This window comes from Manacus candei, unplaced genomic scaffold, assembly GCF_025592945.1.
Source record: "Manacus candei isolate 608988 ecotype Guabito, Panama unplaced genomic scaffold, ASM2559294v1 h1tg000049l, whole genome shotgun sequence".
In the NCBI taxonomy this organism is placed as follows: domain Eukaryota; kingdom Metazoa; phylum Chordata; class Aves; order Passeriformes; family Pipridae; genus Manacus; species Manacus candei.
The window spans coordinates 31642528-31667978 of record NW_026138097.1 but is presented as its reverse complement, the minus strand read 5'-3'; the positions used below and the strand labels follow the sequence as shown (position 1 = coordinate 31667978).

The 25451-nt window shown below is 36.5% G+C and overlaps 1 protein-coding gene across 1 annotated transcript in view; it reads right to left on the bottom strand.

The window, feature by feature from the left end:
• The window catches only part of ABCA13 (ATP binding cassette subfamily A member 13), a 175366-nt gene that overhangs the window by 33402 nt on the left and 116513 nt on the right, over positions 1-25451 (bottom strand). The window contains exons 42-48 of the mRNA XM_051798954.1: positions 17215-17269; positions 16411-16588; positions 12424-12539; positions 8354-8510; positions 7112-7365; positions 6638-6830; positions 5218-5327 (exon numbers count right to left, since the gene is read on the bottom strand). Coding sequence (XP_051654914.1) covers positions 5218-5327; positions 6638-6830; positions 7112-7365; positions 8354-8510; positions 12424-12539; positions 16411-16588; positions 17215-17269 — 1063 coding nt within the window. The remainder of the gene's footprint in view (positions 1-5217; positions 5328-6637; positions 6831-7111; positions 7366-8353; positions 8511-12423; positions 12540-16410; positions 16589-17214; positions 17270-25451) is intronic.

Genomic DNA, 25451 nt, shown 5'->3' with positions numbered 1-25451 from the left:
AGAAGCAGTAGATTCCTTATTTAATGGACTCTAAGATAATGAAAACTATCCACAGTGAAATATTATCTAGATGCTGTGTCTGAGGTTTGTTTTACTAGGAAGATTCATGCACACTCACAAGGTTTTCTTTTGGTACAGCTGCTGTCTTTTGAGAAACAAGAGGCTGGGCTTTTGGTAATATGCCAAGTTCAGCCACAAGAGAACAAATTGCACTCAGAGATAATCTCAGGGACATTTACTTAGCATGAACCCTGTAGCTGGAAAGGCACATCTAGTCTGATGTGGGTCCCTACCATGAAGAACAAAAAGTTAAGTATGGACAGCTGCAAAAAAAGCCAGACATCTAATGTTCTTTAGCTAGAACTGTATTAGACCATATTTACTCAGTTTGCATTAGGAAATAAAAATAGTGTCCCCAGTGGTAATTGTGCATATATGATTTTAGTGTTGTGCCTCCATAAAGCACCCAGTCTTAGGTGAACAATATCCCACCTGCTGACCATTAGCTTTCATAAAGGAAGGGCACAGTGAGAATACATCATTTAATATTTTTACTCTGTTTGGTCCTTATCTTGCAACTTTATGCATTAGTGCTGACCTTGAACTCTTAAAGTTTCCATTAACACAGAGATTCTAGTGTGTTCACTAAAGAACTCAAGGACCTTTCCATCCCCGTCCCCCCCCATATCTGCATCTATCAATCTGACCAGAAGGAAAAAAAAGGTCTCTTATTCAGAGGGTTTTTTTGAATGTACACTATAATGCCTATTTTTCCCCCAGCAATATCACTGAGTAGATTTCCTAGTTAAAATGCTGGCACCATCCTTCAGTTTTGTTTAGTCAGGTTTCTGAATACACAAATAATATATATATTTATATATATATATATATATGTATATATATATATATATATAATAGAGGAAGGAAAAACACATGATAAGTTTTAATATAATTAATGATGGTATGATACCAGAAAACCTTTTGAGTAAATGATATATTGTAAACGCTTTTCCCTTTTCTTTTATTTTCAATCTCTGATTCCATTCATTAAAGTAATTATAATCCTTTTATTCCTTGACATTTTCATATATGTTGTTATAAAAATCAAATTATAAATACAATTTTAATATTTTCTGAAATATAGATTAACATGCAGTAAAATCATGACTTTGTTTTCTCAAGTTAGAGAAAAATACCTGTTTGTTTTCTGTCCTTTTATTATCAGCATGCCAGCATTTCTCATTAGGCTATTCACATTAAACTCAAAACATGTAGGAAGAAAAAATCAGCTCATTTTATAAATAGAGAGAAAGAACATATAAGTACAGATTCCAACCCCTCTCAGGCTTTTTGTCCATACCATAGTAGACACAATGAATTTCAGTGTAATATCTAAAAACTATAGGAAGGAAATCAGTCTTTTACACTAATAGAGAACTCTCTGTATCATTATAAAAACAATACATAATTGTTATTTTAAATTCAGTTAGTAACTTTGGCTACATCTCTTGATCAAGATACGACATAAAACTAGCATGGAACACAAGTTTCTCCTTCATTTTTAGACTACCTTGTTATGTTCAATCAATAGTTTCACTTGCTATTTAATTTTTCCTTTAAGGTGGAACAGCTGCAACAGATGACATGAACAGAACATGTCCAGAAATCTTTATGTTTTAAAGATCATTTTAAAGTTGCAGAATTGCATTTCTAGAACCCCTTTGAAAAAGGTCAACAGAATATCTGGCATCCTCAAGAAAAATAACAGTCTAGCACTTGAAGCATGGAAGATTTTGTATTCCATATCTTTCTAAGTACTTCAGTGAGAATTATGACATTTTGGTGCAAATTATCCTGGAAAAAAGTCCACGACTCAAGAAGACTTCCCCCAGTTTGGAGTGCTCATCTTACAGTTTTGTACTATTGATGAAAGAAACTTGACAGACTTTCAAGGTACTGGGGATAATAAACTGAAATCTGATTGAATAAAAATTTTGATTCAAAATTGTTCCTTCACTGATCATTTCAAGGCTTTTTACATTAGTCCATTTCTTCCATACAATTAAAGGAATTCCTGCAATCTGATTGCAGCCCTGAAGGTGTGGGGCATTCCAGTCAGGAAGGCTTTGCTGGCACTGAAAAGAAACCAAAACACTGGAATGAGAGAGAATGATCTTGGACAAAACCTGTTGCCTTCTGAATAAACTGGACCTCTTGTTTCCAGAAGGCTAGGCTGGTTATTGCAGAGACTAGATTTCCTTCTTGTTTGTTACAGTGGTTACGGGCAACATCATATATAGGTGGTTGTGCACTGCAGTTCAAAGGTAAACTTCAGTTTTGAGTCTAGAAACAACTAAGTAACCTTGATATCAGCCTTATGGCTGTTTTGGGAAAACATTGTTTCACTATTGACTCAACTGTGTACTTTGCTTCACTTTTGTATGCTTTTTCTACATTTTTTGAATGCAGTTAAAGGCAGTGATATATACGGCACTTACAATGGCTTCTGCAGAGAGATAAATTCCATTAATTAGTCAAAATGAAATATAAATTTACAAAATGCAAAAGTACTTAGACATTACATTGTCCTTTTAACTGCATATTCAATTCAGTGCATACTAATGCTCAATTAACATTATAAAAAATCAAGGTTAAAATATAATTAATGTAACTATAGCTTCATTATAATTAAACTAATTATACTGATATACAGTGTAAAAACAGCCATCTCAGCCATTATATCAATGTAAATTTATTCTGCCTTTCAAGTTAAGCTATTTGAATCACATTTTTAATTATTTATCAAGCTGAACATCATACCTATCAAAAGAGTCCAAGTTCTAGCTATAAAGAAATATTTTACTTTTCCCTCCTTGGAGAGCCATTCTTTGGTCCTATGACTTTGTAATTCAGCAGCTGAGATGGCTGACACTTAGTTCAAATAGGATGGGGAGTTGCTGTCATGGAGGATATCTGTGTGGTAGGAAGATGGAAATTCATGGGAGATAAATTAATTACATGAGGAAGATTGCCAAATGCTCCCATTCTCAGTGGGGCAACTTATGAACAAGATGACATCTTGTTTATCCATTTTTTTTCATTTTTTCACATATGCACCCCTCTACATTTTAAGTACAAACTTAAAGTCAACCCTATGCAGGAAAGTACAACAGCAAAGGCTGTGTAATAGAGAGCGCCAAAAAGGCAGATAAACCACTAGTCACATTGTTCATTATTTTACATTGACCTTGACATGGCACTTGAAAGGGTTTTGACAATTTCTCTTCAAAGCTGTGTTTAGTGCTCCTCAATTGAGGGAGGTTTTATGACACTGAAGAAGGTTTAAACAAAAGTATAGAAAGGGGAAGAAAACAAAGAATGGCCAGCGTGTACTCACACACACAGAAAAGTGGAACAGATGTACAGAATCTGCTGATACGTCAGCCCAGCAGACATTCAAAGACTATGAAGACTCACTTTGTTCTCCTTTGTTTTGCTACTTTGTTAAGTGTCAGCTTTTCTTTGTACATATTTAATGCGGACCTTACTTCTTCAAGCTATTTGACAGAAAATGTAACTACAAAAATGTTTACAGTTTTATATGCTACCTTTCATTTAGCCAGCTCCCACATTGGTGGCAATCTAGTTATGACAGAAGAGCTAAGCATAAGCTAATTTGAGTCCACTTGTACTCTTAAAAAGGAACAGCTGTGCTACAGAGAACACAAAAACCCTTCTAAATGTCAAGCAGACCATGCAGTTAACTTTTACACATATCTAAGCTTCACAACTCTTTTGTATGTTGTTCAAAAGCCAGTAAGACTCCTAATGCCTTATAACACCATAATTTGTAGATGCAAGGAAACAAATTTTATTAAAATACTCTCCTTTCTAGTAATTTTCACTTTTGTTTTTAATATTTCTGCCTTTTACAAAAGATACTGCTGGTACTTTGCTATCAGTACTTTATTTCCACATCTTCTAAAGTAACTGTTTCAGTGCTGCTTGTTCCTTTGGAACTCTTTAATATTGAGGTTGCAAATATCCCTAATGTGGAGACACACTCGTGAGATGTTAATTATTTTTATGTTTCATTTGCACTGAAAATGGCAATGTTAATGAGGTACACAAAATAATAAAAAAGACAAAATCCCCTGTGAATGGCACTATCTCCACAAGATTGGCTGTGGTTGGTGATAAATTCCTTTTATTTCTCTTACTAGACTATGTTATGAGACTTTGTCTCATAACAGTTGCAGCCAGAATGGGTTTGCAAATGTTGTAAGTTGCCTAAAAACATTCTCACCATTTATCCAGAGGGATATGAAAATTTAAAAAAAACAAACAAACAAACAAAGTTTTTTGATATACTGCTCAACTTGTATAATATAAATGTGCATTTGCCACATAAATAATGAAATACAAAATTTAGACACATAGTGCATTTAAAATGTCTACTTAATTTGTAATGTATCAGAAAGAGAAAATCATGATGAAAGTAGATCAGAAGCCTTCCCTTCCGCAAAAGCCTGTCCCCGTCAAGAAGAATGCCAGGAAACACTGATTTGCAGAAAAGATGAAGATGGCTCTAGTATTTAATAAACATTCCCACTTAATAACACACTGACCAAAAAAATAACTTTACTTCCCTTCCAATTTTGTTGGGAAAAATGATAAATATTGGTTGCATCTAACCCAAAGTCCATTATTCATTTATCACTCCATCGAAGTTAGCCTCAGTCTCACCAACACTGCTTCTTATCCTAATTACATAGCATATTGATCGAGTAATTACTTACAGTCTCTGAAGTGCATAAGTGTAAGAAAACATTTTAAAAGTACCCACTTGAAGCACTGCTCATCAGACTAAGCCTGGAAACCTTTCAGGGCAGCACTACTACGGGGGATATATGTCCATGCATCTGAATATACTGTATGTTAAGATTTATTTTTTTTTACAGTTTTAAAAGGATGTGTGTTAAGGTTTCTTAGAGTCTACTCTTTTGCTACCATGCAAGTTTGTTCTCAATTAACAGCATTCAAACAGAATTAAATAATGCTAAAATGTTTTTCTGCAGAGACTTAACAAAGCAATAGACATTTAAAAGGGAACAAAACAGGTCCTTAGAGTACAGTATAAAGGACTGATGATGTACTGAGTCTTTAATCGTTGGCATTATCAATTAGCACTATTCTGATCAAACTCTTGTTATTTACCCAGTAGGAGTCCGAATAACAGCACGTCCTGCAGATGGGATGATATCTCCAGTCAGCATCTTAAATGTTGTGCTTTTTCCAGCTCCATTTGTTCCCAGGAGTCCAAAACACTATCAGAGATAAAAAAATAGGAAAAAAACCCAACAAAACAAACCCAACAAAAACAAGGAGCAGGAGCAATTAATCTGCTATGCTGAAAAAAGTAAGTAATATTAATTCTTCAACAGTTTCCCCTTTTCTCAGTTCATATCATATGTCTGTAAGATACTGCACATGGATATAGCATATGTGTAAACTCCCTTTCCCACAGAAAATCAGTTTTAAAAAAACCCCATATATATAATATTTTGATTACCCCCTAATATCTAAAAGTGACTTATTTAGGATTATAGCCCTCCACTTAAAACCCTGCCAAGTAACTAAATGCATTATTTATCCATATTATTTGTAAATACTACATTTGTACCTGAGGAACTCGGGTCCTATTTGAGAGCCCTGATCACCAGTCCATAGAGTTAATAATTCTCAGCTTCTCATGAGGTGCTTCACTCAGTACAAGTAAATAAATACAAGACAGCCAAGAGACACACTCTGAACACTTATTTAAGGCCCCTATCTGCAACGAATTTATGCTTCAGTTGTCACAGGATTCATATTAAGTCTACACATAGCCCTTCATAACTTTTGAAATACTTGTTTCATAAACTTTCTTATTGATAGATAGGCTTTAATATCCTCCTGGTTAGCTCAGTTACCCAACGGCTGATTAATAACTAGTCAGATGTCACTGGACCTGGGCTGCCATACTCTAATTTCTCATGTCTTCTAATGTGCTATTAGCAACTAAGAAAGGTCTTTTCCTGCTCAGCAGTTTTGAAATTATTATCTGCAATTCCCATAAGCATAAACATAATGGAAACCCCCCCAAAACACAAACTCAAATGCTGTTTAATGCTAAATTTGAGTTTATTAAAATAGTATATTAGCATGTTATATGCTATATTAAAATATAGCGTGATGATTTCAGCATGGAAACTAAAAGTGTTCCTTGGTGAAATATTTAGGATTCAGTCCACAGTTTACAACTGAATTAGATATTCTTTGCTTTCTCTTTGAACATTGGGGTGTTGTGCTACCTACTCATTTTTTGTGTTAGCTGATAACACAGTAACCTAATAAAGACAAGAAGAAAAAATTTAAACTCGGATGAATTTGTAACCCAAAAAATAAGCAAACAGTTGCTTCTTAAACACCATCAGAGTTTCTGCTTTTCTCCAGTAGTTGATTTTCAGAAATTACTCCAATTGAAGTTGTTCTACTGTTATCTACAGATCTTTCAGAGTAGACACACTGAGGATGTTCAAACAATTGCTCAGAGTGAAGTGTTACTTTATACAAGGGAACAAAAAGACCTCTTTACCTCTCCCTTTGGTATTCCCAAGCTTATGTTTTCCACAGCTGTGTTCTTTTTACTGAAACCTCCATAACATTTCCTGAGGTTGTACAGAAGTAGCACATCATTACCAGTTTTTCCACCAAAGAGTCGCTGTCGCTCCATTTCTACATCAACATCTTCTGATGGGCTGACTATGTTGTTAATTGAACAATGACCCCTAAAACAGATGATAATAAATCACATATAGAAAATTGGTCACTGCTGCACTCTGAATAACTCTTAATTCCCTGGTTACAATCCCTTACAGCTTTGTGATTAATTCTCATCAGAATTTGAGCAAAACAACAACTATTATAAGTATTTTTTGTAGTTTCCAATAATTTAGGTACACCATGTTATCAAAATTATTCACCTTCAGGTGTTCAAAGGAACCCACCATTTTCTTTCTGTAAAAATCAGTTCCATCTCCACTATAGCAGAATAATAATGGTAACACACCTTTGCTTCTGGAGGAGATCCCAATGAAGGAAAAGACGTAAAAGAAGTAGCAATGTTCCCTGAAGAGCCATTTCCACAAAAATCCAGCCCAGGAAATCCATCTCAAACGGGCTCACATATGAATCTATTCCAAAGTTACTGGTAAGGTCAAACTTGATCTGATTGTACGAAAGCTCTATTAAGCCTTGGCCTAAGCAGAATTGTGGGAATATGATGAATGCCCATCTGAGGATATTGTAGATGTTCTGAAAACTCTGTATTAAGATGCAGCAAGGATGGGTGGAGAGAAAAAAGCAAAAACAAAAACAAACAAAAAACAAAACAAAGAAAATCAACCAAAAAAACCAAGAAATTTAGTTTTTTCCAACAGCACAATAAGCACACTTGCAAAGTGTAATACAGCATTCAAATCTCAATCTCACTCAAGGTGAACTGATTTCTAAAATGCATACTGTGAACCATTTTCTGGGCAGGGTTCATATCTTATTGTATTTTAGACCACCTGGGGATATGGGTTTCTAAACTTAGTTGAGGTTCACAGACAGTACCAAAACATGTGGCCATGACCTTTCTATTTTCTTAAAATTTTAGTATTTGAATACTATCAAATATAAATCACCAACTTAAACCCAAATGAACAACAAATCTGCTGACAAACTTGAGTGACACATAATCCAGATCTGACTTCAAACATCAAGTTTTTGACCTGTACATGCATGAAGATTCATACACATTTGGGTTCTCCTCTCCATCAAGTTTTTTAAATACCATTACAACTAATGAAAATTTACATATATGGAATGAGAATGCATTTTACTATTTATACAGGGCATTACTGATCCTAGGAATATGCAGCTTATCTCTTGTGTCAATATTATTCAAACACATTTTACAAGGCATATAATCTATTTAATGGACCAGAACAGCTCCCGTTATGTGCCAATTACAACTTAATGGTCTAGAAAATGTCAAAGTTTCAATTAAAAACATTTTCCCACTATTACAGTATGCTTTTTTTGGTTATAGAGAAGTTAAAATTCAAGATGGTAACAAGCAATGCAGTGTATACCAGAAGAGAAAAATCATAAATGTTTTAAAAAAACGTAGGTTTTTCTGCTGGAAAAATCTTATCTGTGCATATGTATAAACATACATATATACAAACTCCAAAAAACCCCATGCATGTATGTGTGTGTATACATCTCAGTTATGAAAAAGTTAAATCAAGGATTTTATACTGACCTGCACTTTGGAAATTATAGCTAACAGACGAGGTAAGAGAGTCACCAGCATGGTACACAGGCCAAACACAAAATTTAAGGAGACATAAGAAATAAAAGCTACATCTGAACTTGAGAAGAATCTGGATACAAGATACATCCATGGTAAAGTTGCATATCTGAAAGTTAAAGAAAAAAAATTGTAAAAAAATTTATTTTTTTGTCTCACCTCCCAGTTATCACACTAGAAAAAACCACAATTTTTACTCCTTATTTTTAAGATATACGAACAAGTCTTCTGAACAATGGATAAAAAAAAAAAAAAAAAAGGACAAATTTTGGATATGTCTTCTTTATCAAAGTACCTTATGGTTCCATAGATGTACACTGCTATGTGACGGGCAGATATGATCCATTTTTGCATATATCAACTGCAGATATTTACTTTTACTATTTCAGACAGCTCACAATCCTGATTTCTGAATGACTGCAAACCCATGCACGTTAACATAGAGATAGAATTAAAATCAAATACTTAAATCATGTATCCTGAGCAGTCAGGTTTCCTTAGAAGCTTTCATAAAAAGAAAAAAAAGAATGAAAGAGGAAGAAGGGAGTGAGTAAAGAAAGAGGGTGGAAAAAAGAAGAAAAAACCAATATCCTTGAACTGGAACTGTGCCAGTGATATCTGAGAACTGAAATATCCTACCATGCTATTACCTAAACCAGGTTATCAGTTAATATAGCACAATGAGGATAAGACAGCACGTCCAGGGCTACATTACCTTCAATGCAAATCTTTAAATGAGGAGGGAAGACACCCTCTCTCTATTCTGACAAGTCAAATCATGCCTATCCAAAAGGAAGTATTTATATTTTTTATAAAGAGACTTTTATAAAGACTAAAACAATGCCCAGGCAATCTGATGAGCATGCATGTCATGTAAAGGAAATTTATTTTCTATTCAACATAGCACAAGATCTATCAAACCAGCAGTATATAGACTGCAGGAGTATAGGTACCAGTGCATAACATTGCATGATGATAAGTATATATGTAGTGTATATGTAAATACTTCTTATATAATATTAATATAACTGTTTTAATAGTGAGCCCAATGCAAGAGTAACTAGCCAAAAATCTGTGAATGGACTTCTTCATTGTATTAAACAGCATTTTAGATTACAAGCCATGAAAGATCCTTTTGAATTCAGTGTTCTGTACTTTATAGATGAACTTTTTGCATTGGAGAATGTCAAAATCCTTTCCCTTAAGAAACAAATTGGGAAGTAATAATGATGTTATCCTCAGTTTACAGGACAATAAAGGTTAAATTACTCAATGTTTGGATCTCAAATGAATATTGTAAGTATTCAAGGTCACACTATACTTTTCAGTGTCCTGTTGCCAGTCTTAATAACACAATCTTTTGTTCACTTCATGCACATACCAAAATCACTGTTCTCAGTGTTGCTCTGAATTACAATATCATAAATACAAGTCCATCCTTGGAAACAGCTCAGGAAAGAGACATGATTTAGAGTGCTGTTATTCTACTGTAAATTAAAGTAAAATTTGATTTGTTTGCTTATAGCTGCTAGGAAATGAGTAAGACATTCAGAATACTAAAGTTATATAATGTTCAAATGCAGCCTTCAAAGTAGCTGCCAGTCACACCTACATTTCTATCCTCTTTTCCTTCAGCTTCAATTGCAATTTATTATTTTGTAATATCAAAGAGAGAATGTTTTGGACAAAAGTGCTTAAGTGTTTGGACTATAAAACACATCTGCTATCATCTAAAAGAGAAAAAAATGCAGTTTATTTAAGAGATCATTATATTTTTAAAGAAAATCACTGTTAAGGTGAACACTAGGAAACTTCTGATTACTCTTTCAAGCATACCCCCTTCTGGCACACCATTTACGTATTTTATATAACAGAGTTATTTTTATCTTTATTCTAGATCAAAACTTCTGCACAAATTTACACTGAAGAGACATTTTAAAAGGGAAAAAAAATGCATGATGGTATGTAGATGAATGAGAGTTACATGAGCAGTACTGGGGAAGGATAAAACTACCACCTTTACTGTGTCTTTAGGCTAAGTAAAGGGTAGAAGAGGAAGACTGGAAACTGAGTTTTATCATTGTCCTTGAGATGTGTTAAACTTACAACTGACAGCTATTGTATTTTTAATTCATGTTAATACACACTGAATACATAGACTTTCTTGTTAAAAATCACTGCAGTATCTGTAATGTCAGCCAAAGCTGATCAGTACAGGAGGGATTATACTGGGCTGATTAAGGAACATCAGCGGTCAACAAAAAAGGACAGTCCAGCTTTTCAGTCAATGCTTATTTCTCCTGAAATATCCAAACTTTACCTCAACATTTTGGTTAAAACAATGCCAGCATAATTGGCACTTGGTAGTACACTGTGGGCAGGACCAAAGCCTATATAACAGCACAGAAAACATCGTGCTTTCAGTAGATGTACATCTGTATTGTATGTTTCATTTACTGCTTGACTAAGATTTCTATAGATGCTTATTCTTCACTAGGGTGACAGCAACTGGATCACGAGAAGAATTCAACAGCTGTAATGATAATAAAAGAAAAAGATGAGATTTAATAGTGTAAATTTTTTGCAATAAGGTTGATTAGAATTTCTGCCTGTAATTTGAAGGAATCACTTTATCAAAGTGCAGAACAAAGGAAGTGAGAGTGGTACCTGAGAGCGATAGAGAGAGGAGAAAAATATGAACCTTAGATGTTTCATACAAGTTATTTACAAGATCATGACCTCTGATCACGACCTCTAGAATATTTCATACTAGTCTGGCCATTCATGCCCAGGAAATGAGTTCAAACTAGAGTTATAAGGAAAAATTATAAGTAGAATTATCCAGGGAATTTGGAAGGCCTTTTATGAGAGAGGGCTTGGCTTGTTTGGGCTTGCAAAAGATGTTTGATGAAGGAGAATTATGAAGTATGGTTCTGAATAAACATAGGCTGGAATTTCAGAGAATAGATCCAGTTTTGAGGTTACCAAAACGGTTTTCCAAAGAATGAGTTACTGGAGGCACAAAACCTTGAAAACAGTTTTAAGATGCAATATAGTAAATCAGGATGTTTTTTGAAGTATTTATCTGAGACTCTTCCTGGAATAGAATATGTCATGATCTTGCAGAAGGTCCTTTCTACTATCTTTCCCTATCATTCTCTCATGAACTTGTTATATTTCATTATCTAAACATCTGTCTTGTAAGATTAGCATTTCCCCTATAAGGATAGTCACAACTAGTTGCTTGAGATAAGGAAGGAACTCCTCAGAAGCCTTTTCCTGTAACTAGTAACCCTCAGCATTTCTCACATCACTTTGGACTGTATGTAGAAAGCAATAAAGGAACAGAATAGACCATTAGTTTGATTGAACCCAGGGCTCAACAACCTTGTGTTAATAGATATATCAATCCCTTGTTTAATGAGTTATTTTCACTTTTTAGAAGTCTTTTTTTTTTTTTTTTTTATGTGAAACTTAGCAAGTGGGTAGTATGGTATAACTTTCCAGTCTCACAGTACTATTTGGAGACAAAGCTCCAACCAGCTCCGGTACTTCACATAGGACTTCTCATTGGAAATATAAACTCCAGGAGCTATGTTGAATTACAGAAAATAGTTAGAACTGTAATAAAAGACAGCCATTTCTTACCTTCTTGATGATATTCTTCAAAGCTAAGCACTGAAATTCTGACCTATGTTATTATTCCCACATTTTCTGGAAGATAATATACAATCAATTTCTAATAGCAAATGACTGTTATAAAGGCCGAATATTCTCTGAGACGTTTCTAGTACGTTTATTTTTTAATGTTTTTTTTTAACTTGCGAGCAAATCTCCCTCCACTTTTTGAGTTTAACTTTCAAACTCTTGTTTCAGCTTGTTTTCTCACTATATTTTGCTGAATCATAATTATTTCTAAAGACAGAAAACCATGCATCCAGCAGCAGGCGCAAACTATGTTTAAAGATTTCTGTTTGTTTCTTAGAAGTTATAATTCCACGGTAGCATTTCCAATCACATACCCAAAGAGTATCAGCAGGAGAACAGTGGCCACCAAGTTCTTCCGGAAAGTGAAGGCTGATAGCTGGAAGGCACTAATAACACCAATACACAGGGTGACTGGAACCATGTAAAATAGCTAGCAACAGAAGGAAGAAAAGACATTGAGCAGGTGAGCATCTCTTACTGATTTCACTTAATTTGCATAGAAGGGCTATACAAATCAACTTTTCCATATTTGCAATATAATTACACTATAAATTAGGAAGGAATAGGCAGAAGAGATCGGAGATTTCATAGTCCACACTTGCTGTGAATCTGCCCCCTGCACATGAAACAGCCTGACAAGATAAAATCCAACTACAGATTATTCCCCTTAGTTCTATTTCCATTGACCTTTCCAGTGCATCCATTTAACAAGTTAACTCTTCCACATAATGAGTCCGCATGGGGCTATTGCTCCAAAACATCAAATTACACTCTGAATACATAGGTTTGGTTTCAGAAATAGCAGTTTCACTGATTAGTGCTTCAGTCACAGGAGAATAGTAAGGATACAATTTTTAAAGGGACTTTATGATCTCGGATGTCTTTTCCAACCCAGTTGATTCTATGATTCTATGATTAAAGTCCAACTCTTGATCCAACACTGTCATGGTTACTAGACCATGGCACTAAGTGCCACATCCAGTCGCATCTTAAAAACTCCAGGAATGGTAAATCCACCACCTCCCTGAGCAGCCCATTCCAATGTCTGATTACTCTCTCTGTAAAAAATTTCTTCCTAATATCCAACCTAAACTTCCCCTGGCAGAGCTTAAGACCATGCCCTCTCGTCCTGCTGCTGGTTGCCTGGGAGAAGAGACCAACACCCACCCAGCTACAATCTCCTTTCAGGTAGTTGTAGACAGTGATGAGGTCTCCCCTGAGCCTCCTCTTCTCCAGGTTGAACAACCCCAGTTCCCTCAGTGTCTTCTCATAGGACTTGTGCTCAAGTCCCTTCACCAGACTTGTTGCTCTTCCCTGGACCTGCTCCAGCACCTCAATATCCTTCCTGAACTGAGGGGCCCAGAACTGGACACAGTACTCCAGGGGTGGCCTCACCAGTGCTGAGTACAGGGGAAGAATCACTTCCCTGGGCCTGTTGGCCACACTGTTCCTGATACAGGCCAGGATGCCATTGGCCTTCTTGGCCACCTGGGCACACTGCTGGTTCACATTCCGCTTTCTGCCAATCCAAACTCCCAGGTCCCTCTCTGCCTGGTTGCTCTCCAGCTACTCTGCCCCCAGCCTGTAGCGCTGCATGGGGTTGTTGTGGCCAAAGTGCAGAACGTGGCACTTGGCCTTGTTGAACCTCATCCCACTGGAATCAGCCCAACTCCCCAGTCTGTCCAGGTCCCTCTGCCTTCCAGCAGATTAACACTCCCCCCACCAACTTGGTGTCATCTGCAAATTTGCTGATGGTGGACTCAATCCCCTCATCTACACCATTGATAAAGATATTAAACAGAACTGGGCCCAACACTGATCCCTGGGGGACACCACTAGTGACCGGTCGCCAACTGGATGCAGCACCGTTCACCACCACTCTCTGGGCCCGGTCCTCCAGCCAGTTCCTAACCCAGCACAGACTGCCCCTGTCCAAGCTGTGGGCTGCCAGCTTTTACAGGAGAATGTTGTGGGAGGCGGTGTCAAAGGCTTTGCTGAAGTCGATAGATGACATCCACAGCCTACGCCTCATCCACCAGGCGGGTCACTTGGTCATAAAAGGAGATCAGGTTGGTCAGACAGGACCTGCCCTTCCTAAACCCAAGCTGGTTGGGTCTGATCCCTTGTCCATCCTATAGGTGTTGTGTGATTGCACTTAGGATGAAGGACAATGTGTGCTGATGAAGCAAATGACAACTTTTATTGGGAATGGACACAGTATGTAGAAGAGTTACAGCCATTAGACAACAGGGAAAGCAGTTTGTTTAGTCTCTTGATATATTGGTAAACAAATACTTTGGGGAGCGGAACAGGACAGGATGGGATTGGTACAGGGGCTTCATACCAAACTATACAAGAGAGAGGGGTTCTACTTGCAACTAACAATGTCAAGATGTGAAAATCTGTGCTCAGTTCTGTTCTCAGTGTCTGCCTGCTCTGTGCATTGAATCTGAGCTCATTAGGGCAATGACTACCTGCATTTCTGCTTATATAATATTCAGCATTATCCTAATATAACTTAGATTCTGAGATGCAACTGCAACGGAGGAAACAAATCAATGTCTAGTTAAATATTCAGTGTAGAAGAACAACACCCTTACTGTTAAAATTGGGCTTTCATACTGAGGTACAATGAAAACCTGTTCCAAATTAAACCAGAGGCCATTATCTCTTTGCTACTGGGAAGACAGACAATTTTTTTAAGAGAAGGGCAATGGAATTAAATGTAGACGGATGCAATGTCCTCATCTAATTCACCGTGTACCTTTTAAATGCCATATACAAATATCATAATATATCACTCCACAGATTTATGTTTCAGTTATCCTGAAGCTGTTTAAAAAATATGGTAGAGAAGTCACAAAGTATGTTTCAACAGACCTGGGACTTTTGTCTAGAAATAAAGAACTTTAAACCAAATTCTGTTAGAAATCTTACCCTGAAAGCATGGTGTATTACAGAAGTTGGGCATGTACAACAAAAAACCCCAAAACTTTAATTTTGCCCCTCTAGTGACACACGCTTAATCTGAAAAAAATCTCTCTATTTGTCTGTAAATTTTCTTAGCACTTACACATTTTCCATTTGTTGAACACAGTAATGAATACCATTCACCTGTATAAATACAGTAAGAACACCCTGATTCTCATGAGAGCAATTTCATAAATCAAATACTTCTGCAGGCCTAGTAAAGATTGTGCTACCCATAATACAGGAGACAGCCTGTAATACTTAAAATATGTAGAGGGATTTAAAATTTGACAGTTCATATATTCATGTGTCCAGTGTCCCTAAATGATCTGCAGCACAATTAGCATTTAAAGCAGTGTCTGTTCTTTCCCAGATCATGATTGATCATGCAGTACTGTTTGAATCTGTGAGAAGGTTTTGAGAGATTGGCAGAAAATAATGAGGAGTTGACTTTGCTGCACAAGGAGAAACTGAATGATGAAGGACTGAGGTTTTAACCAAGCCCTTTTATCTGAAACATCAGAAAAAAAGAACACCAAGATTGACTGGTCAAGTAAATAACATTTGAAGAAATGTGCTCTTACCTCAAGATTGCTCAAGTGTGAAAATTCTGATTTCAAGCATGGATGGGTGAAGATCTAATGTTTCAGAATTAGAATAATCTGAATGAAAACAGAGTGTTCCAAAAACCTCTGGGTACCATAGAATCATTTAATTTGGAAAGGACCTTAAGAATATCAAGTCCAATCATTAATCCAGCATTTCCAAGTCCACCACTAAACCATGTCCCTAAGTGCCTCTTCTATATATCTTTTAAATACCTCCAAGGATGGTAACTCGACCACTTCCTTGGGCAACCTGTTCCAATGCTTACCAGAAATAAAAGATGCCGTTTATAAGCACCTCTCATGTTATCCGCAACAACAGACAATATAATCATCCCTTAAAACAGCTGAGTACTATCCTCGGTTTTCTCCACCAGTCTGAAAGATTTTGCCAAAAGCACAAAAACTCCTGCTATGAGCTGCTGTGTGGAAGATTCTCTCTGTCTAGGTTGATTAGCCAACTTACTTTTATTTGTAAAATAGTGTACATGCCTAAAGCTAGCAAATACGGTACAATTCAGCTTTGGGAAGCAAAGAATGTAATCCCTGCCCTGTATTAAAGTAGGAAAGGTGTCCCAATGCTTGTTAGCATGACAGCCAAGAGCTCTTACTCAGCACAATTCAAATCTTATTCATGTATCTTGTGATCATATCTCCTTTTGCTCATTTACGACAAACTAGTTAGAAATTTACACCTGAACACATGCTGCCCCACACAATACATACCATATCACAGCAGAAGTTAGCAAGCCAATAAGTTTTGTAACCCAGGCCTGTGATGTGCTGCAAGCGTTTAGTGCCAGATACTCTGTCTTTCACTATGGTACTTCCAATGGATGCAGTGAGGATAGAAAACCCCAGCATAATACACAGTGCTACCCCACACTGACGAACATTCTCCATTCTAGGTCAAAAAGGAAAACGGCACAATGAAAACACAACACAAAGGGGAAAAAAAACCTCAAATGCTAACATTTTCTAGGCCAACTTCTTACCAAAACAATACTAGACATTAGGACCTTTAATTGTGTTTGCAAACACGATAGAGTCACAGAATGGTTTAGCTTGGAAGGGACCTTAAAGATCATTTGTTCCATCCCCCCTGCCGTGAGCAAGGACAAAATGTATGTGCACTGTCAACATCTAATTAGAGAACAGGGCACAAGATAAGTTACAAAACTATACGAGAGTTACAGAGCAGAGTGTGTGTTTAAAGTCTGAATAAAACAAAGCTTTTGCTACAGAAAATTAAAATTTAAACACTTGACAATCATTTGAAGCAGTTAACCTGTTTAAAACTGTCCTGACACAGTCAGCATAAATTCAGTATTTTTCTCTACAAAATAATGCAACCATTTTTGATATAAACAGTGGACTTGACAGTCTGTACTAGAAAATACTTCACTCAGTGTAACAGAATTGTGTCTATAAAGTCACTGCCTTTATTCCATGCAACATATATTCTGATTTAATTGATAGTTTCAATTGTCTGCTCATTGCTGCTGTTATACATTTTAAGAGTTTGCTCACATTTTGTCCTCATCCAGCAAGGCTCCTCCATATGGTTGGCTGTAGAGAGTTATCCCTGTAAAAATAAAAATAAGTCATTAAATAGTAAATGCTATGTCAGGACTTCAAATTCTGGAGTACACTGTTAACACCTTTTATATGTATGAATGCAAAAGCTAAATACTTAGTAGTCAATAAAAGGAGGTCAAGCACCAAGCTGCAAAACCAAATACTGCCTCCTGTTGAGTGATTTCCAGGGTTTGGATCCATCAAAAACTGATTCATGATTCACAATGTCGTATATTGCTGCAGAACATACATCACATAGGAGATCAAAGACAAAATCTAAAGCAGAATTTGTTCATATACCTAATCTTCTGGAGCAAGATAGGCAATTTATACACTTGGTTTACATTATAGATCAGATTGTTTCAACAATTTTTAGATTTGCAAAGAAAAATTATTTAGTTCACACACACACACAAAAAAAAACTAAAAAGCACACCTCAGATAAAAAATGTAAACTTCTAAATTAAAAGCATACCCAGTTTGGGAGACCAAGAAAAATACTAAGTAGGCAATGCATTCTTGGGCTTATTTTAGTAGTTGGTGCAACCAACTACTACCATGTAGCAATCTAGTAAAATGAGCTATATATTTTTGCTTTTTTCTTTTCAAGGAACAGAAGAAAAGCTGAGGGGGGTAGAGGAGAAAGGTGAAACACGGTCAGTGTGAAGGCTGCTGTTCACCTGGTCTTGATCCCGTTTGTGACTTATTTCTGCATGTGTGTCTGACAAGTGTGCCACCTGTGCTGATTTTGGGTGGGGTGGAGTTAATTTTCTTCACAGTATCTGGTATTGGGGGTATGTTTTGGATTTTTGCTGGAAACAGTGTTGGTAACACCGTTTGTTTGGCAATAGCCAATGTTTTGGCTATTGCTGAGCAGCACTTACAAAGAGCTAAGGCCTTTTCTGCTCCCCACCCCAATCCATCAGAGAGGGGACAGGGGGTATACAGGGAGTTGGAAGGGGACACAGCCAGCATAGGTGATCCCAACTGACCAAAGGGACATTCCATATAGCATCATGATCAGCATATAAAATGGGGGGAAAAGGAGGAATAGGGGGATATTCAGAGTGATGTCATTAGCCCCAAGCCAGTGTCAGTCATGATGGAGTCCTGCTCTCCTGGGGATGGCTGAACACCTGCCAGCCCATGGGAAGAGATGAGTGAATTCCATGTTTTGCTTTGCTTATGTGTGTAGTTTTTGCTTTACCTATTTAATTGTCTTTATATCAACCCATCAGTTTTCTCATTTCTAATATTCTCTCCCCCATCCAAACTGGGGGAAAGTGAGTGAGTGGCTGAGTGTGTGTGGCTTAGGTTAAGTCACAATACCAGTACTATTTGATTAGAGTGCCTAAATAAATCTATACTGTTCCAAATTAAAAAGAAACCTCCATCCTAACAGCAATTATAATCTTTCCAGTATGTTTGGTAAAGAAACAAATTGTTGGTAGCCTTAGATGGACTCTGCAGGGCACCACTTAATTGAACAGACTTTGTCATATTTTGCTAGAGTCCAGCTATATAAAGACAAAAAATGTCTTCATTCTAGTAACAGGTGCAATTTGACTAAGTACACATTTATTTTTGCCCCTTTAGTATTTCATTCCTCATCTTCAAGTCAAAGTAATCTAAACATCACTAAATCACTGCATGGTAAAAAGCTGAACAGCAGAGGATGATGATTAACTTGCACACTAAACTAGTACAAGGTGAAGATTTTTCAAATAACAGTTAAACACTGTACACTGAAGCCCAATGGTAGTTGGAAAAACAGAAGAAGATTCAAGCCATTAAGGTTTGATTCATCACTAGTAGATACATCTGCTATTTGTAGAAGTCTTTCATGTCACTTGCCTAGAGGGGATGTTCAAAATTTTCCTTTGTTTTTCTTTTACACCATTAATTTTTTAAGCAATTGCTGCTATTTGTTCTGAAGCAAAACTGAAACCAAGTATTAGCTGAAATTCCATTTATGTAAAGGAAAAGTAGCATGATAGAAAAAAGTTTAGTTCCCAGAAAGTTTTTCTAAGCTTTTCTAATGGTTGAATAAAAATGTGCACATTAGAAGAAATAATCATAGAATCATATCAGGATCATAGAGTCCAACTCGTCTCCCTGTGCAGGATAGCCCAAAACTCACACCATGTTCCTGAGAGCATTGTTCAAATGCTTCTTGAACCCTGTCAGGCTTGGTGCTGTGACCACTTCCCTGAGGAGCCTGTTCCAGTGTCCAACCACCCTCTCGGTAAAAAACCATTTCCTAATACCTAACCTAGATGTCCCCTGACTCAGTTTCAGACCATTTCCTCAAGTTCTGTCACTGGTTGCCTCCTCTTCCCCTCACGAGGAAGTTGTAAACTGTGATGAGGTCTCCCCTCAGTCTCCTCTCCTCCAGGCTGAAGAGACCAAGTGACCTCAGCCGCTCTTCATACAGCTTCCTCTCCAGGCCCTTCACTATCTTTGTTGCCCTCCTTTGGACACTCTCTAATAGCTTAATATCTTTCTTGTACCATGGTGCCCAAATCTGCACACAATATTCAAGCTGAGGTCGCACCAGTGCAGAGCAGAGCGGAACAATCCCCTCCCTCGACCAGCTGGTGATGCTTTGCCTGATGCCCCCCAGGACACAGTTGGCCCTCCTGGCTGCCGGGGCACTGCTGACTCATATTCACCTTGCCATCAAACAGGACTCCCAGCTCCCTTTCCGCAGCACTGCTCTCCAGCCTCTCATTCCTCAGACTATACACACAACCAGGGTTACCCTGTCCCAGGTGCAGAATCCTGCACTTGCCCTTGTTAAACTTCATATTGTTGGTGATTGCCCAGCTCTCTAATTTGTTGAGATCTCTCTGCCCTCAAAGGAGTCGACAGCTCTTCCCAATTTAGTGTCATCGGCAAACTTACTTAGCGTTCTTGACTTTACAATGTCAGAAAGCTTTTGGAAAATGATCATTTCAGAAGCACTAAAATAAGAAGTTAACAAGATGAAATATACTTATTTTACTTAGTACTGCTCAGCTAAATTGGAAAAGAGCAAAATCATGTCTTCCAGGCCTTCTCTTTCATGAGGAGCCAAAAAACTAGAGCCATAAAACTTGGCTATGAGCCAAGTTCTGGTTACAGAGGATCTTCTCACATTTGTCAAGGTCTTGCCTTTGTAATCAAGAATTTGAATGTTCTGATCAAACTGTCTTACTCCAAGATTCAGATGCCAGAAATATTACAGCAAAATCGCTTAAGGGGTAGCATTTTTAGAAATTGCAAATCTTAAAATGATGTTCATGATCAGGAATTGCCAAGCCTGGGAGACCTATAGGCCCTACTGATTCACATCACTTTTCCCAAAATTATGGGACAGGTAAACCTCTCACAGGGTCTGTGGTAGAAAATTATTGCCCATAAAGTATCCAGAACCTGGGGAGTTTAACACAAATTCAGGAAGGTTCTTCACTATATTCCATTAACTAATCAGGGTTCATCTGAATCATACGCAATTGCTCTATTGCTATTATCTGCTGTATTCAGTGGGAAGAAAATGCACTAGGAGAAACAGAGCTATGAATAGCCTGTGCTATTTTCTGTGCAAGTGAATTTATGCTCATAAACTTAGGCTTGCCCACTTGTATGTTTAGGGAACCTAGTCAATGAATTTAATAGAAGAAGATCATCTGCACTACTGAAACTTTTCTAGAAGACCCACAGGGAATTAATGAAACATACAATATATAACAATGACAAAAATACATAAAATATTTTACAAGGAATAATTTCTGCCCATGAATATTTAATGTCTCTGAAAGTAATCTCTCTCCTGAAATCACCATGGCCTGTCCCTGTGAAGGGCGCAGATCTCAAGAGGAAAGTAACAAAACTTTCAGATTATTGCATTGGTATTAAACAAAAGACCATACACAGAAATGCACTGCTATAACTCTCTAGTACAGAATAAACAGAGACTGTCAAAAAGAGATAATTGCAGAGGGAAATAAACCCCCATGACATTAAATAGTATAACGTTTGCTGCAGTACTGTATCAAACAATACCTATCAAAAGGCAAATTGAACTGAATGGAGGAGTCACAAAAACTAATCACATGTCTTAAAAGTAGCAACCATTTTCTACAGTTAATTTCCACTCAAACTATGTAGTAGAAACAAAGGACTGCATTTTTTTTAAATTTACACACACAACTGAAATTAAATTTCCAGGGTTGCTGAATTACAAGTAACCAAAGTATGACTATGCTAAACTAAGTTCAGTTGTATTTAAAATTCAAAATTCTATCAATGCATTACATATAATACTTGCCTTTCATTCATTATTTTAAACTGTATCAATTAGTCTGGAGCATGAGGGTTTCTGAACTTGCTACTTTTTAGTGTAATGATTTCTTCCCTACACCCCCTTGTTAAAAAATAGACGGTTAAATAAAACCAATAAACTGGTTTGTAATACACAGAAGAAAAAAGTTCCCTTGAACTTAAGAAGTAGGTTATGAACTACCTTCCAATAGCAGAATAAACCAACACAATTAATAATATATGGTATTTCCTAGTATGTGTATTTTTTTAATTAAAAAACTCCCTTCCATGTACTTTTATAACCTATCCTTTCCTAAATTTCTTCTACCCACCTAGACCATCTTTCTTTACATATATCTCTGTCCCAATACAGCTGTTAACATGATGTAAAATGTGCTTATTGATATTTTCTTGCCTTTATATGCCTTTTTACTAATGTAAAGCTGCTATAATTAGACTCATTAAGTTGAAAACTAACCACCATCTCTGAGGACTTAAAAACCATAAATGACATATAAACCAAGAAGTTCTAAATTATAAAGCTCCTACTAAAAATATGCTTCTGGTGTTCATGCAAAGGTTTTTTTTTTAAGAATTGTACTTGCAAGCCTTGTGTGAACAGCCCTTTGGGCAAATCTTGCCAGATCAGTATTCATAAGGGAAAAGCAAGACAGTCAATAACAACAAACATGATATGGTTCAGCACTAACTCTGTCTCCTTCTTTTCATAAATTTCTCAGTAAAAGAGTTATTTCTTCCACATATACAGATTGCCATTATATTCTCCTGATTTAATCATGACCACAATTTTCTCTAATGTCCTACAACTTCCTTTGTCTATGTCCTCAGTATGCAATTGGCCACATTATTTTTACAGTGATCATTTAGGCTTCTTTATGGGTACAGGTGAAAAATTGTGATAGATACCTATTCCAGCCTTTCCTAAACTGTGCATAAGCAATTCAAGAACTAGAAAAATTGTGAATCTGAAGAATCTTATAGTATATTTGGGTTTTAATGTATTCAGAGAGTACGTGAATACCATGATGTAAGACTTTCTTAGACCCTTTAACCTTCTCCAATATAAAAATGAAGATTTTCCAAAATGAGAGGCACTAATTCCTTGATTAGAGCAGGTGAAAAGGAGGACATCTCAAAGAAAGAAACATGTCTGTATATATATTAGTTGATATATATGTGCATGTATAGTTCTGAAAAGGAATGAATTCACATGTAAATCCCAACAGCAAGCACAAGCAGCAAGTTATTTTGGCAATATATTTTCTTAGCCGCCTTTCAGCTATGAAATTTCTTTTCCTTTCTTTTCTCAGTTGTTTTACCTACAGTTAATTTCAGTGTATTTTTTTTCTTTTTTTCTTCCTCTTTGTTTTTTTTCTTTCATTAAAGTAAAAAGCTCAGTTGTCCTGTCTTGTATTGCTCAATGAAAGATTTAACTTCACACAACCAAGAACAAGGGCATTTTTACCAGTCCTGCAAGCCCTATTACTGCAGAAAAAAGAGCAGGAAATAGTCAGTTTAACTATAAATTTCAGGAATAACCCACTTGGGGCCTGGCGGGAGGGGGAGTGTACTTACACCAGAAATGTCACTAGGAGCCCTGTGCTACATGCTTAATAGTAGAAAAGGCAATAAATAATTAATTGTACCCTCTTCAGCTTCTCTATGATTTCCCCCTAGTATTCTCCCTTTCAGGTTGAATGATCCTCTTCCTTTCCTTTCCTTACACTGTTCTTGATTAAACTAATTTTAGACTCTAATGTGTTAAAAAAGCATTCCTAATCTAGTGAAATAAGTTCTTCATAAAATTTTAGAAGCCTTTAGAACATTCTCTGGAATAGAATACTATACTTTCCCATTCTGGATAGAAAAGTTCACAGGAAAAAAGGTTTCCACATTAGACATGCTTGATATGAACAACATCCTGCCCTGTTGCCATTCAGGAGCTACATAACCCAAGACAGTTTCCCCATACCAAAATCTCATTAACTATCTGCAAACAGATAGTAGCAAACAAACTAACTACCTTCAAGACAAACTGCTCTAGATCTTCTATTTCACATCTAAACCACTTGACCATTTTTCAGAAAAAAAAAGGCACATACAATTTGGCATAACCTTAGAGACTTGGATGTTTCCATCCCGTATATAAAGAACAGTAGGCATTGGTAGTCCAGTCCACCCCACTTGGGTGAAATTTTCTGCATAAACATGTTACAAAACCTGTGGTTTTTCAGTAAAAGTGATAGGAGCCCAGTAGTAATTTTTCAGTAGAGGTTAGAGAGATCTAGAGGGAAAAATCTCAAAGGTCTTCAAGCTTGTATGCTATCACCATAAGTCAGTCATGCACATTTTGTGGTTCTGCACTGTTTTGGGTGTGTCTGAACCTGTCTCTTGGCACGTCTTTGTAAACGGTCTCTTCTGTCATGCTGAGTCTTGAGTACATAGATCAACTGGGATCTGTGCTACTACTTCTAAATATCATGATCACTACAGAATTGAATAGAAGATCAAGCTAAGTTTCTTCATGCCAGACATTTTATTTCAGATTAGAATAAAATATAATAGCATGTATAACGAAAATGGAGATAGTATATATATATATATGCTTTTTACAAGATATTTTTTGTGGGAATTTAATATTTATGACAATATTTCTATTTGTATAAAATCAGACATTAGTATTTACTGAAAATTACAATTTATATTTTATGAAGAATTTCACAGGCAGCACCACCATTAATGGTTTCTATTTTACTTTCCCCCCACTAACCAGACATGGTTAAGAAGGTTCCACCCAAAGGCCACTTCACAGTCTTCTTTGAAAAGAGGTTTCAAGGTATAATTTGCAAAGCATTCAGGAAACTATATAGGCACTTTCCAACAAAACTCAGCTGAAAATGGGTCTCTTGATCCCTTCAGCTCTTTTGAAGAATTGAATCTGAAATAAATGAGGGTGCTATATGAAGCTTACAATGGGTCTTAGCATGAAAGGTTTTTTAAAAAAAGTGATGACTTCAATAGGAATACTGAGATGAGGCAGCTATATTGAGACATTTCTGTTCTTTAAGTAATGAAGTAAGAACATTTTTTTGACCACTGTACTTTACAGACATCATTATAGATGGCTACCACTGCTTTTTTCTTTATACTGCCTTACTCTAAGAGGTAGGTAATAGTCCTTCCCCTATACTCCAGTACGATAAACTGTATAAACACTGACTCAACTGTATACAGTTAGGTGCAAAAAATAACATAGTCTTACTTGATCAAAATTTCTGTCCTAGGATTAAAGCAGAAAATATTGCCTTCTAGTTTTATATTCCTCTTATTTCACTGTTCCTTTACCTAGTTGTAAGAATGCAGCATTTCAGAAAGAGATTAAATAATACCATTTGTTTAAACTTGAAGACCAGATACAGGTGAAGAGTTTTGACAAAAAAGCCAGTACATCTTACCTTTTCTGCTGAAGAGTCTTTCTCACTTTTTTAAAATTTATGAACATGTTCATTTTCATGATCTGCCACTGAATTTATAACCCACTACAAAACAAAATGCATTTAGTTTCCTTTCCAGCAAAACAGATGAGTTTGATTTTCTTTTTCCCACAACAGAATCACAGACTTGATGATGAAGCTAGAGGTGGCTATCCACATAGAGAAAATGAGATATTTTCATACAAGAAGTATTCCTGAATTGCTGTTCCAAAAGAAATGTCTGATCCATTAGCTGTCATAAACTAACATGAATCAATCTGGCTAACTTCTCTTGTTCCATCTAGTAAATGCACCTCCAGCTGGTGTACACATTTTCTTCAACAACCATACCAGTCTTTACATGAATATTACAAGAAGCAAACATTGTAGTTT